This window comes from Malaya genurostris, chromosome 3, assembly GCF_030247185.1.
Source record: "Malaya genurostris strain Urasoe2022 chromosome 3, Malgen_1.1, whole genome shotgun sequence".
In the NCBI taxonomy this organism is placed as follows: domain Eukaryota; kingdom Metazoa; phylum Arthropoda; class Insecta; order Diptera; family Culicidae; genus Malaya; species Malaya genurostris.
Window position 1 is genome coordinate 92,032,549 of NC_080572.1, and position 17,403 is coordinate 92,049,951.

The window sequence follows — 17,403 nt, forward strand, 5'->3', positions numbered from 1 at the left end:
CACTTGTACTGTAAAACGTTGATATAATACACAAAAATAAGATTAATAAACAGATATTAATGCAAAAAAAGAGAGCGAGTATTTATTTTCTTTCAACTCTAGCTCTGGATCGCACCAAATTGCTAGAGCAGAGCTCTGAAATTCTCTGAGGTGGATGAAGATATTTTCTCCGAAGTGTGCATGCCGGTGAGGACTCTGGTGTACGGTTCGCATAAGAAAAGTGTGGGGAACGCATATTCAGCAAAAGCGCAGTTTATCGTTAAAATTTAGTTTTTTCTTGCTGCGAAAAAGATTGTCATAGCAAAGCCACCTTCTAAAAATTTAAAATTAAATCACAGAAGTGTTCGCTCAATAGCACGCACCAGTGGTCACTTGGGTGTATTTAAGCGAAAACGCGTGAGAGCGATTCATGTAATTAGGCAAGAACGAGTGAGAGCGATTCATGCGAAGAGAATGTGTTTCACTCGCGCCAGCTGCTTTAACCCATAAGATGTGCAGGACGAAATAAGTCAGTACAAGACAATATTTTAGCTATTAGGGGTGTAAATTAAGAGAATATCACTAGAAAAACATAGCAGGGAGCATAATTTTCCTATAATTCCATGGATAATTTTTTCCCCTATGATTCTTAGAAATAAATTAAAGGAGAGTTGGGTTTACTATATCGTAATTTAATTTATTGCTTTTATTGCTTTAATTATCAGAATAGTGAAATAAATAGTTAGTTATGGCATTCTACGAAACGATTTCATGTACTTGTGGACGTTACACACAACACATTTATTACGTGTTCTATTTTCTATAGGTCATTTTTTACAAACTTTTTTAGTGCAATAAAGATTGAAGATAAAGCTCTTTTTAGTTATTCGTTCAGAGATACATTTTTCGCCATGGAAATAAGTTTTCTTTAACATTCAGTAAAAAAAAAAACATCGATTTAATAGTAGTTGAAGTATCTATAACGATTTTAATAGAAGGGAAACATATTTCCCTTGAGCGTTAAGGGGTTGAAAGGCATTCCATGTTTTCCCATGTTTACCTTCTATACTGGGCCTTTTTTTTGTTCATCCAACTGGGCACTGCAACAAAATAATATCAAAATAATTAATCTGTATACAAGTAGATTCTTCGATTCTGTGTTACTCTAAGCCACCCTGAATATGCTCAGATCCATTATAGGCAAAGTCAAGTGCATAAGTTTTATTACATACATTATTGTATTGAGACGGCAGTGAAATCTTCCATCATAAATAAACTACTGAGATATTATGGCCATTTGGTGTCGTTATCATCTATCCAGCGTCATCGAAGCAATGAAGCCGTAGGAGATGACGATGGCGATGATGATGTTGGGGAACGATTACTGGCGTTTTTATTTTCGTATATGAATATATGGCTAATTGAGTGTTTCGGTACATAAATTTCTTTTATGGACGTTTATGTGACATTCAGAGTCACGTTTCTTCCCTATCTCCCGGTGGTTTGCTACCGATGCCACTGTTAGTTGCTTCCATAGCATGCTGATTGAACTGATTCGTCCGACGAACACGGTGTCTTCACTCGACAAACATAGTTATATGGTTACTACGATTGTATACTGCGCTGCTGATTGCTTCATAATGTGCTGTATTATTGCGATTGAGCGCGAGCTTATCACCTAAAGTGTGTGGTTACGAACGATCGCCTATCAAAGTAATTGAGTTGCTTTCGTCCATTCATGCGTTGGTGTCGAGTCGTTGCGAATTCGCGTCAGTACGCCACCCGGAATGGTTCCGTTTCGGTACAATGCGAAGGATTTTGTCGTATTATTATTTATCCCTAGAGTGCCAATCGGATCTTAACCAAATTGACCCGTTTTCAGACCGATTGTGACGCTAATCGGACGATTCTCCTGTGCACATACAAATATTATCGATTCCGAATGAAATCCCTGCCATAAATTCTCGAGACATTTCATCGTTTCTGTCACGCCCCGGTACCAGCTCGGTATCGCATCGAACGGTGTTGCTGGTAGGGTGGTTGTTTTGAATAATCGATATATTGAAACTACTACAATGGAATGAGCAGTCCCAGGCTTACCAAAGAAAATGTCGAATTTTTTACCGAGAAAACTTTTATTCTTTAGTAAAATCTTTTTTTTTTACCTTAAGAACTTTTATACTTCAGTAGGCTACCGTTTGCGCAATGACCTCAGCTTTCGACGAAAATTTCTTTCTTTGGAGAAACCTTTTCAAGTTTGGAAATATATAATAGTCGCTGGGGGCCAGGTTTGGAGAATAGGGGGATGGTGATCCAATCCGTACCGCAAATCATTCAATTTCACCGTTGTTGTTTTATCAAGACGCGAAACTCGTCTTTCTCCATAGCAGCTGTTATTCAAACACTAGTGGATAGATTGTCATGAAATTCGGTATTGGGCCATCTAGAGGCTTGTTCGCAACCAAAATATGCACGATTCGAAACAATTCATGTCTTTGCTGCGCGAGGCCAGGGACTTTTCATTTCATCAAGTAACAATATTCAGAAAAACTCATACGACTTACGGGGCAAAATAAATGATATTAAGGATAATAATAGCTCAAAGAAATTTTCATTTCAAAGTCCTCGTTGAGAACACAAAATAATTTGGACATTTCGTGTGATAGTGGATAAAAATCAAATTACTGGTAGGGAAGCAAAGAAACCTTCTTGAAAACGAAAAAAAAGGGTTTTCTAGGGGATTAATTTTATTTCGATGATTTACTAGCTTTTTGATCGCATTCATAAAGTAATTTTCTGTAACCCACGGGTGCCAAGTCGGGTGAAAATGATTGACGGCGAAGCAATTGCATTGCATTCTCGTGTAAAACTAAAATAATACTTGCTGTTGAAGGTTTTTCAACGAAAAGTGTCGCATGTAAATCTTAGAAACCGACACCATGACTTTGCTGACCCATTGTGACTTACTAGTCCGCTTGAAAGCACTTGTTACCGGCACCCAATTTTTTTTCGACAGGCTGCTGTCGAGACAAACATCTAGTTGCTCATACAGCAGATGCTCCGGCTAAGAAAAAACGTTGAAGACCAGCCAAATTAATATCAAAGGCGCCACCATCCAAATATTCGACCAAGAGAGCCAAGGCGAAGTCACAATCAGACAATGAAGACTTTTGTCAAAAACGCTTCCAAAAAGAATAAATTCTGTTTTTTCTTTGAATAGCTGCAGTCTTTACTTATATTTTTCAATTTCTAGCGAAATTTCTCGGGGTGCCGGTAACCGAACATCTTTTTTAAAATGGTCAAAATTTATCGCTTTACAAAATTGATAACAATTTTTTTTCATTCAAATGAATCAACTTAGTTTCTTAATCAGTTGTTAGCCAGGGACTTTAGCTCTCCATTGATGTATAGATATCCGCATAATGTGCACTAAGTTAGAAGTTATGAGCTAAAAAGAAAAGGGTGCCGGTAACCGAACACTCTCCCTTATGTATAGATAAATATTTGAGTATAGTTCAGTTTACATTTACTTAGTCAGAACTAAAGATGAAAAACAAATGAGTATTTTTGAATTATTTGTTTGTTCACAGAAACTCTTTGGAATGAAATTTTCAATTGATAAAAATATGTTTCGTTGTTAATTTAGGCAACATCCTCGTACAAATTGAGTTTCATTGCATTCTAAGATGATTACGACTTTCATTGTTTAAGTTATAGATAAAAATAAACTGAAAAAAGTCAGTTTTATTGAGGAAACGTTTTGTTTTACAAAAAACTTTTTTACTTAGAAGTGCCCAACTTGAATTTTGGACAGTAGTCAGGAAACAAAATTCCTTATCTAGGAACAACATTTCATCCAAATCAAAATCTGTGTTTTTTAAATCGACCTTAAATTTTCAAATATCGATTTTTTCATAGCACAATTCAATTTTTTTTTCGAAAACTTGACTAATTTTGTTAAAATTACTCATAGGAAGAAAGAGGTAAAAAACCTTTGACCCTTTTCAAAAGATAGTCTTCCCTATCCCCTGTCCACCATCTTTATTGGAACTAACAAGATCTTTTGCTGTCACTAACTTTTTCGATCCTACTTCACCTGTCTCTTCACCAGCTCGATGTGAACTAATTAGATATTTGTCGTCATTTCGTTTCCGTACCTCCTTTTTACCCCATTTTTTCAAAACATTTAATTGTCTATGTTTCTTTCATTCTCTTCCGTAATATCACCATCATCGCTTGCTTCAGGGGGCTGGATGTGAGTAGGGACTTCATTCGTGTGATGTCCAGACTCATGTCCAATCACTACACGTTAGATGCACATCTCCTTCGAATTGGACTTTCCAAGACTAATCATTGTGCTTGTGGTGAAGGTTACCACGATATTGATCATGTCTTTTGGACATGCACTTGAACTACTAAATTCCTGGCGTACCCAAGGTAGACTATCCTATGTTCTAGTTCGCGACATTCTTGCATGAAAGTTCTTTATCATTTCATTTCATTAATCATTGGAGTCCTAATTTAATTTTAATTTTATGCTAGACTACTTCCTTTTCCATGAGTTCAACCTATAAACAGCTATTTTACATTGAATAAAAGTGATAAACTGATACTAACAAACCTGAAACAGTTATAAGATCATGTACAAAATAAAGGTTTATTTTTAATGTAATTTATAATAGTAAATCGCTTGATAACAGTATTTAGATTAACTAATGAATTTCGACATACTAATATGATATTCTAAATGTATTAGGTTTAAACTACTATGTATTGTGGATGCTATGGCGAAGAAAAACTTCGTGTTTCCTGCCGACCCACAAAAACAAAAGGATACGACCACCATCGAAGTACCCACGCCATTTGGACAATCCCTATGTAAGATCCAACCAACCAAGACTGGATCTCCCAGATTTGCGGTGATCAGCACACGACAATATGAAACCAAATAGGATAGCGTTATAATTCAAGAAATTATCCTAATCTTAAGTATTGTTAAGAAATACCCTCGGTATCATAGAGCTAAGACAGTGTGCCATATTAAATATATTGTGAATAATAAACAAGTTAAATTGAAATATGAAAGCTGCTAACTCCGAAAACGATTAGGCGTGAAATTTGTCTATACCAAATTAGTTACTGATACATTTGACATGTATCACGCATCTGGCGGTTCAGAAACCTGTGAAACTCCCACACAAATAGAATTCCACTGGATTCTGAGATGATTGAGACTTTGATTGGTTTAGCTAGCGATGAAAATACACTGAAAAAGGGTCAGTTAGGACAAGGAACAGATTTTTTTTAATTACTTTTTTTTCCTTTTTCTAATAACTTGAATCTTTGACGGTAGATAGGGATCATAATTACCTATCTCAGAACAAAATTTCATCCAAATAAAAAATTGGGGTTTTTAGCAAATCGACTTAAAAATCGATTTTTTTAATTGTAGGAGTCGATCACGATTTTTTAATACAACGCTATCACAATGATTTTTGTAAGATTTGTTATTATGTCAATTATAGAAATTTGTAAAACATACTAAAAACAATGGTTTGACCATTTACAAAAGACAGACTAGATCAATTTTGAAAAAAAAAAACTATTTGTGCAAAGCGGCTTTTTGTGACAAAGTCTTCATGGACAGAAGGTAAAAGCTCATTCATTCAGTAAAAACCATTCAAGTGAAGAGGTTGTGTTTCGATTGTACTGGCTCGTGATTTAACGGCTGCTACCGAGACAATTCTAAGCTTCAGGTAGTTAAACTAACCATAGCAAACGCAATATTCGGGGCGTTTCCCGACTGAAAGGCTAGCAACGAAGGCCATCCCGTTCATACGCACAGAGGTGTAGAGACACAGAGGTGCGAGAGCATAGAAGTGACGAGTCACAGAGGTGCCATCGCATTAAGGTGCGAAGACAAAGGGGTGCAAAGGCACAGAGGTGCTAAAGCAACCCAGTGCTGATCTACCAGGTACCAGAATTTGTACGCTGCGTAGGATCAAAAGAGACGGCATATATCGCGAGGTGCTACACTGCAAGCATCGCATTTGATCGCCACCAAGAGCAAAAGCACTGTACCTGTGGTCAGGTACAGGCAGCACAGCAAGTGCAGTGGTGTTCACAACGACGGCAGAGCAACTGAGATAGCAGTAAACGACAGAAGACTGCCAATTGGAAACAGCAGAAGACTGCCAATTGGAAATCGTTGGAAGAGCTTCACGTCGTTCTTCACGATAAAGGAACAAAGACATCAGCTACAAGGTAGATTTAATTTAATTTATTTTTTATTTCTTATATCTGAAATTTTACTAAACATAAGTTTTTATTTTGGTATTATTAATTTACAAAAAAAATTAATGTAATGGATGATCTCATGGAAGATCATCCGAATCCGATTCCGGATACTAGTAAGAGTTTAAATACTCCAAGGGCTAAACATTATCCACAGGGTACCTGTTCGAGCTGATCTTGACAGCTCAAAGAATGAATTGGTAATGAAAATTTAGCACCACTGCACAGCTTACTTCGATGACAGAAAAAACGTCGCTTGTCAAGCAATGGCGCTAATGATTCCGCCTTCTTGTTTCCTGGACGCGCGAGATTTTTAGTTAAGGAGGGAAAGAGCTAAGCTTCGCATCGGTTGTGCTATTTTATGAAGTGATTTACAATTAATGTTAATAAAGTTCACTAATGTTAAGAATGTGTTGTGTTTGTATCTCAATTACAAAAGAACGATAAAGTTCCGCTCGGAATTTTCCCAAAGGCCGATCGAAGTTGTAGGTTTACAGTCTGCGGCCCATACATAAAATTGGTCCTTCGAGCCGGATATGCGATTCAGTGAAGAACGGGAATCGAATTCGGAAGTTCCGCAAATGTCGTGAGTGATTGAAGGCAAACACTGAAAATAGTGAACTTAAAAATGCACTCGAGTTGCCGTTGCCAATTTGTGAAAAGTGCGAACGTGTCGTTGTGTAAATGAAAAAGTGAGCCTGCGGAAGACGCCATCAGTACAAGCTGTGGGTCGCCGCTATAAAAAGAACTAAGAAAAGTGAAAGTGTGTGAAGTTCCTGATAGGAGGAAGATAGTTCCTGTTTCAAGCATAAGGCTTGAAATATTTCCGCTTTGGTCCTAATGCGGGAGTCTGATCCTGTTTTATCCGTCCATCCAGGTAATCCAGTGGAAAGGGCTGCTGTTAGTTCTGCACTTGGGCAGTCTACATCAGATCGTTCCACTCCAAAGAGAAGGAAGCAGAAGAAGAAGGTAAAGCTCGAAGAAAGGTTGCAAACAATGGCGCAACTTGATACGCTTGTTCACCGCCGCGGATTGGCCAAAGGTAAGGTGACCAAGATTTATTATACCATTATACCACAAGAAGAAGAGGAAGTTCCCGTGTTAAGCCAAGCCCAGATCAAAGTCTTCACCAAGAAGCTTGATTCTGTTAAAAGAGAGTATGAAGATTTACACGAGAAGATTTTGTCCGTAGTGTCCGCCGAGGACATGACTAATCATGATGGGCATTTTGAAGACTTCGACAAGCTTTGTGACACGGTTGCCATCATGCTAGAAGAACGTGCTGAAATGCAAACTATTCCAATCCAGGCAGTCGTTGCACGACAAAACGCTTCTGCTCCTTTAGTAGTGCACCAACCTCTTAGAATGCCAATCCCAACATTCGATGGAAGGTATGAGAGCTGGCCTAAATTCAAGGCCATGTTCTTAGATCTGGTCGACAAGGCCCCCGACCCACCAGCTGTAAAACTATACCATCTTGATAAAGCATTAGTGGGTAGTGCAGCTGGCTTGATAGATGCAAAGACCATCAATGAAGGTAACTACGCCCACGCGTGGGAAATTCTTGAGGAAAGGTACGAAAACAAGCGCCACGCAATCGATGCACACATCAATGGATTATTGCACCTAACCAAGATGACCAAGGAAAACCATGTCGAGCTCCGAAATTTGGTAGATGAGTGTACCAGGAACGTCGAAGGCTTGAAATTTCTTGAGCAACCGTTTATAGGAGTGTCTGAGCAGATCGTAGTTCATTTGCTTGCAGCAGCATTGGATAAGGAGACCAGAAGGCGTTGGGAGTCGACCGTCAAGCATGGCGAACTTCCAGGATATGACATCATGCTGAAATTCCTGAAAGATCAGTGTTTCGTTTTGGAAAGATGCGAATATACCAACCCTAAACAGACGCAATATCAAATCAAGCAAACCGTCACATCGAATAAGGCATTTGCTAAGTCCCACGCAACCGTGGCTTGTTACAATGTTTTAGCTGTGGGTAGAGCAGAACTACCAAAAGTGGACCAAAACACAAACACTAAGGGCAATGTGCACCAACTCAAATAAAAAGGTGATACGATACTGTCACATGATAATGTATTCAATCCTACATGCTATCCCCCGACATTCCATCTTCTCCTTCTCTCTCCTAATTTTCTCCCTCAACTTATTTCTTCCTCCTCTTACTATTACCTAATTCTAACATGCATTTTCATTTACTTTCATTACTATTTATTCCTTAGCCTCTAACATCCTCCGCGGTACCGTTCACTAACCTTATGTTCCTGCATGCATTTCTCTCCCGCTCTTCACTTACTCATGCCATCGCCATCCCGACTCTATTCATATACGCCAGCCTATGATCCAACCTCCGCCTCACTGCCGCTCACCTTCCTAAATGCCAGCATGCAAAACTAACCAGCTCTTCGCTTACTCATGCCATCCGCTGGACCAGATCCGCACCATTGCACGGTGTGACTTTTCTCGCTCCACAATGTCAGCAACTGACTTAAGATCGCTTTCGATACTCTTGCAATACGGTGAATGATGACGTCACACGACGCTAGACAATGCGATGATGTGCTGATTTGCAATCTGAAAAATAAGGGGGCCCTGTCGGGGTGCCTTCGCTCAGTGGAATTCTTCTTTTACACAGGATGTCCTACTCACTGTGTGATCCCCTTCGTATTTGTCTGTCACTGCAATCCGTGCGGGAGTGCGACACGTGAATTTTTTCCTAGCGACTGATCTCGTGACGTCAACCTCGCCTTCCGCAATTGTGTGATTTCTGTGAAACCTTTGTGAATTAGTGACAATCGTTCGAGATGAGCACCCGCTCTGAATTACCTGATTCACACTTTCACTCTAACGCGTGATGATGTCGAATGGTCTTCGTTGTGGTTTATTTTACTCCGTGAGTTATGACCACCTTGCTCACTCCGGATCTTTGTCAGTACCGACAATTTCCCTCGCAGTGGCTTCCAAATATAGAATTACTCACTGTTATTCCGTCCGATTAATTCCTTGGCAGTTCGTGATATCGGAGTGCTCTTCGTGTTAAATAAGGAACCAATAAGTGTGATAAGCGTAGCGTGCCTCACACCAAATTCGTCCGTTCCGCTGAGCGATATGCAAATTTGTGAGGAAGTGCATTTGACAGTTGAGACCAGTGCTATCGTCGCGTTTTTCTTGTTCACAGCGGTGCGTTGTTTTACGCGTCGCTTTGCGGTTGATTATTCGCATTTGCGAGAGGATTCAAATTGACGGTCGATGGCAATATTCGAGTTGGATGTTTCTGTTCCAATTTCATTTTGCGACATTTCTTATGAATCGTATCGTTGATGGCATGGTTTCTCTAATTCCAATAAACAAAACGTAACACAATCCTACCATTGCAAAAAATTTTTTATGAATCGATGATCAAACGATTCATAAAAAATTCTGAACAAATACTTTGTTCCGAAAGATCATGGTCAAAAACGAGTCGGTCCTCTAATCTCCTGAGCAAACCTCAGATTATTTACAGTGTTTTTCCCAAATCATAAATATCACGCAGGTATCCGTTACCCGCCAAATCTTTTCTGAATTGAATTCTAAACTGCATATTCACATCGCCTAATTCATACTGCATAATACATATCTATCAAAATACGTCAGAATTCTCTGACTCAAATCCCTTAGACCTCTCAAATCATCAATGACCAAGATCCTTGTCCTACTTCGAATTTCACCTGCTATGGTGCAAGTCTACTACGTGGATTCTAGCCCATTGTAATAACTAAAATAGGCTCAATCACAAACAAATCTTAACATCTTTACTTTTATAATGATCTACAGTGACGAAATTGGTTTGTTTTGGTTTGTTAGGTATACCTGAGATAGAAGCATTTCCTCAACTGAATCGTCATGAGCCCACAGAGAAGGGTTTTACCGCGCCCTGAATCGCGTTACTTCTGGATGACAAATTCATGACGATCCTCAGGTGTTAACTTTTGGAAACGCTTTCGACTTTCTGGAAACACTTCATGAGTAGTGCTTGCACTAATCCAGACTACGCTTTGTAATTCCGATTTCGTGTTTTAAAATTATCGTAGTTAATGCAACTCATAGCTCGTTTATACAATCGTTTTGGATTGTCCGATACGATTTCTCCCGGTTCGTGAACGGCACGCGGTGCTTTTTGTGTTTGTATACCGCTGTGTTTTGTGATGACATATTCTGAATGCTATAGCTCCTAAAAAGTGTTTCTCCTCACATCTGATTCGGTTTTTTGCTCGTTTGTGCGAATGAAGTGAGTATGGTTGGCAGATTGAGTCTGCTGACTTAGCTGAATTGGACTTATTTAGTCTGCTTTGATATCTTTTGCATGATATCTGCCCTTTTTACCGCTCAAGATGTCTTCTAACTCGTAAAGGTTTGTTCCCAGCACGTTCCTCACGATCGCGGGGATGAACTTCGGTTCCAGTTTACTGTTGACTTGATTGATCTTTGACGAAAGTGTGAATGAACGACGCCATACTAAATCTCCCGTTTTGAATGTTACCGATCGCTTCCGGAGGTTATACCGTTGTTTCGATCGTTCGTGACAGTTTTTGATGCGTTGTGTGATTAGCTCCTGTATTCGTCGTATCGTCGACATTCTCAGATCTTGAGCAACCGTGGAATCTTTAATCGTGTTTAGTTCCTGTTGTGTATACAAATCCGTGTGTAGCAACAAGTTTCGCCCAAAGTTTGCTTCGTGCGGACTCACTCCCGTGACTTCGTATCTAGCCGAGTTGATTGCTGCAGTGATAGCGGCTAAATTCTCGTCCCATGCTCTATGGTCAGTCTCTAACAGCGATCGTACACAGGTGACTAGGACACGGTTGACCCGTTCTGCATTGTTGACTTGCGGGCAGTAATAAGCTGTCTTCATGTGCACGATATTGTGCCGAGCTGTCCAAGTTTTAAAAATCATCGAATCGAACTGCTTGCCATTGTCCGAGAGTATTACCCGTGGTCGTGAGAATTTCAGGCAAACCTCTTGTTCCAGAAACTCAACCGTCTGTTTAGAATCCGCTGATCGTAAAGGCTTGGTGATCACATACTTGCTAACCCAATCAACAACAACAAGTAGTACTGTGTTTCCTTGTCTGGATCTTGGCAATGGCCCTACGAAATCAACCGATATCATTTCCCACGGAATCTTGGCGGGTTTAAGGCTGCCCATCTTCGGCATCATTCTCATACGAGGGACCTTGCACGCCTTGCAAACGGAACATTCTTTGACGTAATTGGCTATTTCCTGTTGCATTCTAGGCCAATAGTAATGAGCTTGTATCTTATGCCATGTTTTATACAGTCCTAAGTGTGCTGCTGTAGGCTCGTCATGAAATCTGCGAATCAACTGTATTCTTGCTTCTTTTGGAACAACTTGCTTCCATACGTGGACGACTGCGCCGACTTCGTTCTTAGCCCGACAATTTTTGAAGAGCGTGTCATTGACGACGCGAAAGTCCGGAAATCGTTCTCCTTCGGCCCTTACTTTTGCGACGAGATTTGCGTACCATGTGTCTTCAATTTTATCTGCGGTGAACACTGCTTCCGACACTATCCTCGACAGGGCATCTGGTACGACGTTTATCGATCCTCTCCTGTATTTGATTTCGAAGTCAAATGCATTTAGTCGTAATAGCCAACGACTCATCAAAGCGGTGGGATTTTTCATGGATTTTAAATAGCTTAGAGCCGCGTGATCGCAGTGTACAACGAATTTAACGCCTTCTACATAACCCCTGAATTTCTCTATTGCCCGAATCACTGCCAGACACTCCCGTTCGGTCACCGAATACTTTCTCTCTGATGTTGATAGTTTCTGTGAGTAGTAGCTAATCGGGTGTTCCTCTCCGTTCGTGTCTTGCGTGAGCACCGCTCCTATCGCTGTATCGCTTGCATCGCATGCTATTGCGAACGGTTTACTGTAGTCCGGCATTGCCAGAACTGGAGCTGAGACTAGCGCCGCTTTCAATCTCAGGAATGATGTTTCCGCTTCTGTTGTCCACCGAAATTTGGTTTTCGCACGGGTGAGATCCGTCAGAGGTGCTGCTATCTGCGAGAATCCTGCAATGAATCGCCTGTACCAATTGCACACGCCCAAGAAACGTTGAACTTCTTTTCTTGTGGTGGGTGTAGGGAACTGTACTATTGCCTCAATCTTTGCTTCGTCTACTCGCCAACCTTGCTCATCGATTACGTAGCCGAGATAGTTCATCCTTTTCCTACAGAAAAGAGATTTCTCGGATGAGATTGTAAGATTTGCTTTTTGAAGTCGACGAGCCACTTCTTCGAGCAAAACTATATGTTCCTCGAAGGTTTCCGAGCAAACGATGATGTCGTCTAGGTAGTGGAAAACTTGTGGTTCCATATCCGCAAAGATGTGTGTCATGAGACGCGCGAGAGCCTGACTTGCCGTGCATAATCCAAAAGGCACTACTTTAAATTGAAAGTGGCCCCTGGATGGAACGGTAAATGCTGTAAGTGGTCTAGAATCTCGATGAAGAGGGAGTTGCCAGAACGCATCCTTGAGATCGATCGAAGAGATGAATTTACAGCTTCGCAGGTTGTTCGTGATTGACGCTATCTGTGGAATCGGGAAGCCCTCATTTACCATGATGGAGTTCAAGTATCGGGCGTCCAAGCATACGCGGTACTGGCCCGTTTTCTTCTTGACCGCAACTAACGGATTGTTCCAAGGTGAGAACCGTGCTTCCTCAATAACGTTTAAGCTTATCATGCGATCTATTTCTCGGTTTACCTCCTGAAGCACGTAGGGCGACATCGGATAATGTCGTTGCTTTTTTGGCTGCACATCTCCCATTTCGATACGGTGTTCATATATGTTGGTACGACCTAGTTTCCCATCTTGAGCTTTTGGAAATTTCGCTACTGTTTGCTCCAAGCGCTTTTTCTGTTCCAACGTAAGCGCCTTCATTTTTTCTTCACTGTGGATCGATGTACTTTCCGTTTCGACCAAGCAACACACTGCCTTCACTCCGAACTTGTTCCAAAAATTCATTCCCAGTATAACACAGTCTGGAATCGAAGGAACTAACAGGACTGGAAGTACATCGTTTCGGTTGTTATATACGATGGGTAAATACACAAAATCGGTAATGGAGTGTCGTGTGCCGTCCGCTGTTTTTATCCCGCCAGAAAGCTTCCCTTTCTTCAGCTTGCAGTCACGCGCTAACTGTACTTGTCTGCCACCAAGCAAAGAGCAATTTGCTCCACTGTCCAGTAAAGCTTTAACTTCTTTCCCTAGCACTGATATAACGGCGTGCGGACGATTGTCTTTTCCTGGGTCAATGATTATTGAATGTAGATTTCTGAATTCTGGGATATCTGAGAGGTTTTCGAAACATTGCGGAGAGCTGGTCCTCTCTATTGTTCGTTCTCCGCCAGCTGGTTTCCCGCGTCTGTCCGGCACGTGAAGCAACTACGTAACGAGTAACCTTTCCTTCCACATCGATAGCAGAATAAGATTGCCTGTGGTTTCGGACAGTCCATGAATCGGTGTCCCTCCTCGTCACAGTTCCAACAAGTCATCACGTGTCGTTGATGGTCTTGTACAGTTCGTTGTATCCCGCAATACGCCTCTGATGAAGGTGGTAGATGATGTTCATACGGTTGTTGCGTGTCATGCCTTCGTTCAACTATGTTTTCTTTTCCTCTTGCAGTTGGGTTGATTCGATCGGCGTGCCAACTCTGTCGGCCTCGTTGTTGGCTCACTGGAAGTTGTTCTTGAATTGTTTCGCGTTGTGTCCACTGTAGTTGCGAAAAAGTAGCTGGCTCTCTCGGTTGATGATGAAACTGCTGATATTTGTCCGTTTCCGAACGACTGAAACTGTTGACGACTCGAGAATTGTGATTACTCTGTGTCGCTGTGTCTGATCTCTGGTTCTTTTTATCGAAACTCATTTTTAGAGCATTGACCTGCTCAAGGAGTTCATCCATTTGGTTCTGCCAAACTTCTTCCTTCCAGTGCACTGTATTTTTTTGCGATTCCGAGACCTGTTGTAGCGGAGACAATTCCTCATCCATGAACTCTTCTTTTTCGACGGCGTGCACCCTGTTGAGACGATGAGACTGCTGTTGGGCGAACGTTGGTTTGGTAGTAGGCATCGGTGTTGCAAAGTTCGGTTCGAGTAGCGCCGTGTGCGGGATCGGAACTCTCCGTTGTCTGTTCAAGAGCATCCTAGTCTCGTCGTAGCTTGTACATATATCTACCAACTCATCTAGTGTTTGCGGTCTTGCCGCTGTCACAATGGCTGCGTAGTCCGCATTCATATTTTTTTTTACTGTAAAGAGCTTTTCATTTTCTGGAATGGGTGGTTCTACGAATCGAAACAATGCCGAAATATCTCGGTAGTACTTAGCAAATGACTCATTAACGCCCTGAAATCGAAAGCTGGCCTCTAATCTAAGAATCTGTGAGTATCCGCTAGGAAGGAATTCTTTCCGAATTTCTTGCTTGAAAGCGCGCCAAGACAGTAGTCGGTTCTGTAACGTTGCTCGGGCGTACCATTCGAGAGCGTCTTCATGTAGTAGATGTTTGATGCTGCTCAACAGCGTTTCATCATTCATACCCTCTGATCTAGCGAACGTTTCCACACGATCTAGGAATACGTTGAGTGACGTGGTGTCTTTTTCTCCTCGGAATTTAAATGGCCAGTTGTGTACAGCTTTCAGCATCCTCCTTTCGTCTGCTCGCGCTGGGGGAACTCGTACTATCTGCAGCAGATGATTCAATAGCCCATCGCGCAGCCTATGATAATCGGTTGAATCCTGGTTCGCTCTGCTTCTATCTTGCTGTGCCTGATGCTCCTGTTGTAACGTCGACCTATTGTTTCCGAATAATATGGAATGATGACCTTCCGGCGAGTTTGGTGTAACCAGTTTTCGTCCACGCCCTCGTCCTCCATTATTAGCTAACCGTTGATGAGATTCTGGTGTGTCCGTAGGTGGAAATGGGCTGATATCTGATGTATCGAATCCTCCTGCTGCTCCGTCTTCTGGGCTCGTGGATTTTCTTCTTGTACCTGTACTCTTTGGGAGAGAGTGTTTCGCACTGTCATTTTGATCACTATTTACTGATAACGCGTCACAAACTTTTTTATATAAGTCTTCCACGTTGAAGACGAGAAGTGTATATGTGTCGTTCAGTTCTACTGGTGGATTTATCAAACGTAAACGGTTTTGATAATGAATTATTCGGGATCTTAATTCATACATGTCCGCGGTATTGACTGCGAGGATCGCTGCCTCCGTCTGAAGGTGGAGCTGATCTAACTGTGTCTGGCAAACGTTAATGTTGTCCAGTGCACTCATAACATGCTCGGAGCTAGTCGGTTTCATGTCACTTAACGACTCTTGCTCTATGAGCGCTTTAAGACGAATTACCTTACCACGATGTGTGGTGCGACTTAAATTTAGCACATGGCGTAGAGCTAGTTCGTAATCTACTTCTTCACTCGTTAGGTGTGAGTGATCCATGTCGAATTTTTGCGTAAAAGTTAAATTTCCAAATACCTTACAGTGTTTCAACTCACAAAGCCAAATATATTACAAACCAAATAAAACAATTGCTAACGGTAGTTCAAATTTTGTGGATTTTTGGTTGGGCGCCAGTGTTACAATGTTTTAGCTGTGGGTAGAGCAGAACTACCAAAAGTGGACCAAAACACAAACACTAAGGGCAATGTGCACCAACTCAAATAAAAAGGTGTTACGATACTGTCACATGATAATGTATTCAATCCTACATGCTATCCCCCGACATTCCATCTTCTCCTTCTCTCTCCTAATTTTCTCCCTCAACTTATTTCTTCCTCCTCTTACTATTACCTAATTCTAACATGCATTTTCATTTACTTTCATTACTATTTATTCCTTAGCCTCTAACATCCTCCTCGGTACCGTTCACTAACCTTATGTTCCTGCATGCATTTCTCTCCCGCTCTTCACTTACTCATGCCATCGCCATCCCGACTCTATTCATATACGCCAGCCTATGATCCAACCTCCGCCTCACTGCCGCTCACCTTCCTAAATGCCAGCATGCAAAACTAACCAGCTCTTCGCTTACTCATGCCATCCGCTGGACCAGATCCGCACCATTGCACGGTGTGACTTTTCTCGCTCCACAATGTCAGCAACTGACTTAAGATCGCTTTCGATACTCTTGCAATACGGTGAATGATGACGTCACACGACGCTAGACAATGCGATGATGTGCTGATTTGCAATCTGAAAAATAAGGGGGCCCTGTCGGGGTGCCTTCGATCAGTGGAATTCTTCTTTTACACAGGATGTCCTACTCACTGTGTGATCCCCTTCGTATTTGTCTGTCACTGCAATCCGTGCGGGAGTGCGACACGTGAATTTTTTCCTAGCGACTGATCTCGTGACGTCAACCTCGCCTTCCGCAATTGTGTGATTTCTGTGAAACCTTTGTGAATTAGTGACAATCGTTCGAGATGAGCACCCGCTCTGAATTACCTGATTCACACTTTCACTCTAACGCGTGATGATGTCGAATGGTCTTCGTTGTGGTTTATTTTACTCCGTGAGTTATGACCACCTTGCTCACTCCGGATCTTTGTCAGTACCGACAATTTCCCTCGCAGTGGCTTCCAAATATAGAATTACTCACTGTTATTCCGTCCGATTAATTCCTTGGCAGTTCGTGATATCGGAGTGCTCTTCGTGTTAAATAAGGAACCAATAAGTGTGATAAGCGTAGCGTGCCTCACACCAAATTCGTCCGTTCCGCTGAGCGATATGCAAATTTGTGAGGAAGTGCATTTGACAGTTGAGACCAGTGTTATCGTCGCGTTTTTCTTGTTCACAGCGGTGCGTTGTTTTACGCGTCGCTTTGCGGTTGATTATTCGCATTTGCGAGAGGATTCAAATTGACGGTTGATGGCAATCTTCGAGTTGGATGTTTCTGTTCCAATTTCATTTTGCGACATTTCTTATGAATCGTATCGTTGATGGCATGGTTTCTCTAATTCCAATAAACAAAACGTAACAGGCTTCATCAGAAAACGAGCTTCAATGTGATTTCTGTGGTAAAGGTCACCAGAATTACACGTG

At 41.5% G+C, this 17,403-nt stretch overlaps 1 protein-coding gene and 1 long non-coding RNA gene across 3 annotated transcripts; both read right to left on the bottom strand.

Moving 5' to 3' along the window:
• Positions 1–8,360: 8,360 nt before the first annotated feature.
• On the bottom strand, positions 8,361–9,529 carry LOC131438959 (uncharacterized). The gene is made up of 3 exons (XR_009231017.1): positions 9,118–9,529; positions 8,941–9,058; positions 8,361–8,883 (listed from the first exon to the last, which is right to left on the bottom strand). It is a non-coding gene; the product is annotated as an uncharacterized LOC131438959 (long non-coding RNA).
• A 4,154-nt stretch (positions 9,530–13,683) lies between these two features.
• LOC131438957 (uncharacterized) lies at positions 13,684–17,302 on the bottom strand. 2 transcript variants are annotated; one of them, XM_058609397.1, is made up of 3 exons: positions 16,807–17,300; positions 16,630–16,747; positions 13,684–16,572 (listed from the first exon to the last, which is right to left on the bottom strand). In XM_058609397.1, exon 3 carries the CDS (start codon positions 15,799–15,801, stop codon positions 13,690–13,692), a length of 2,112 nt encoding a protein of 703 aa, XP_058465380.1. In that variant the 5' UTR covers positions 15,802–16,572; positions 16,630–16,747; positions 16,807–17,300; the 3' UTR covers positions 13,684–13,689. The 2 variants fall into 2 exon arrangements, with proteins under 2 accessions (XP_058465380.1, XP_058465381.1); XM_058609398.1 differs by having other exon boundaries at positions 16,630–17,302.
• Positions 17,303–17,403: the final 101 nt, after the last annotated feature.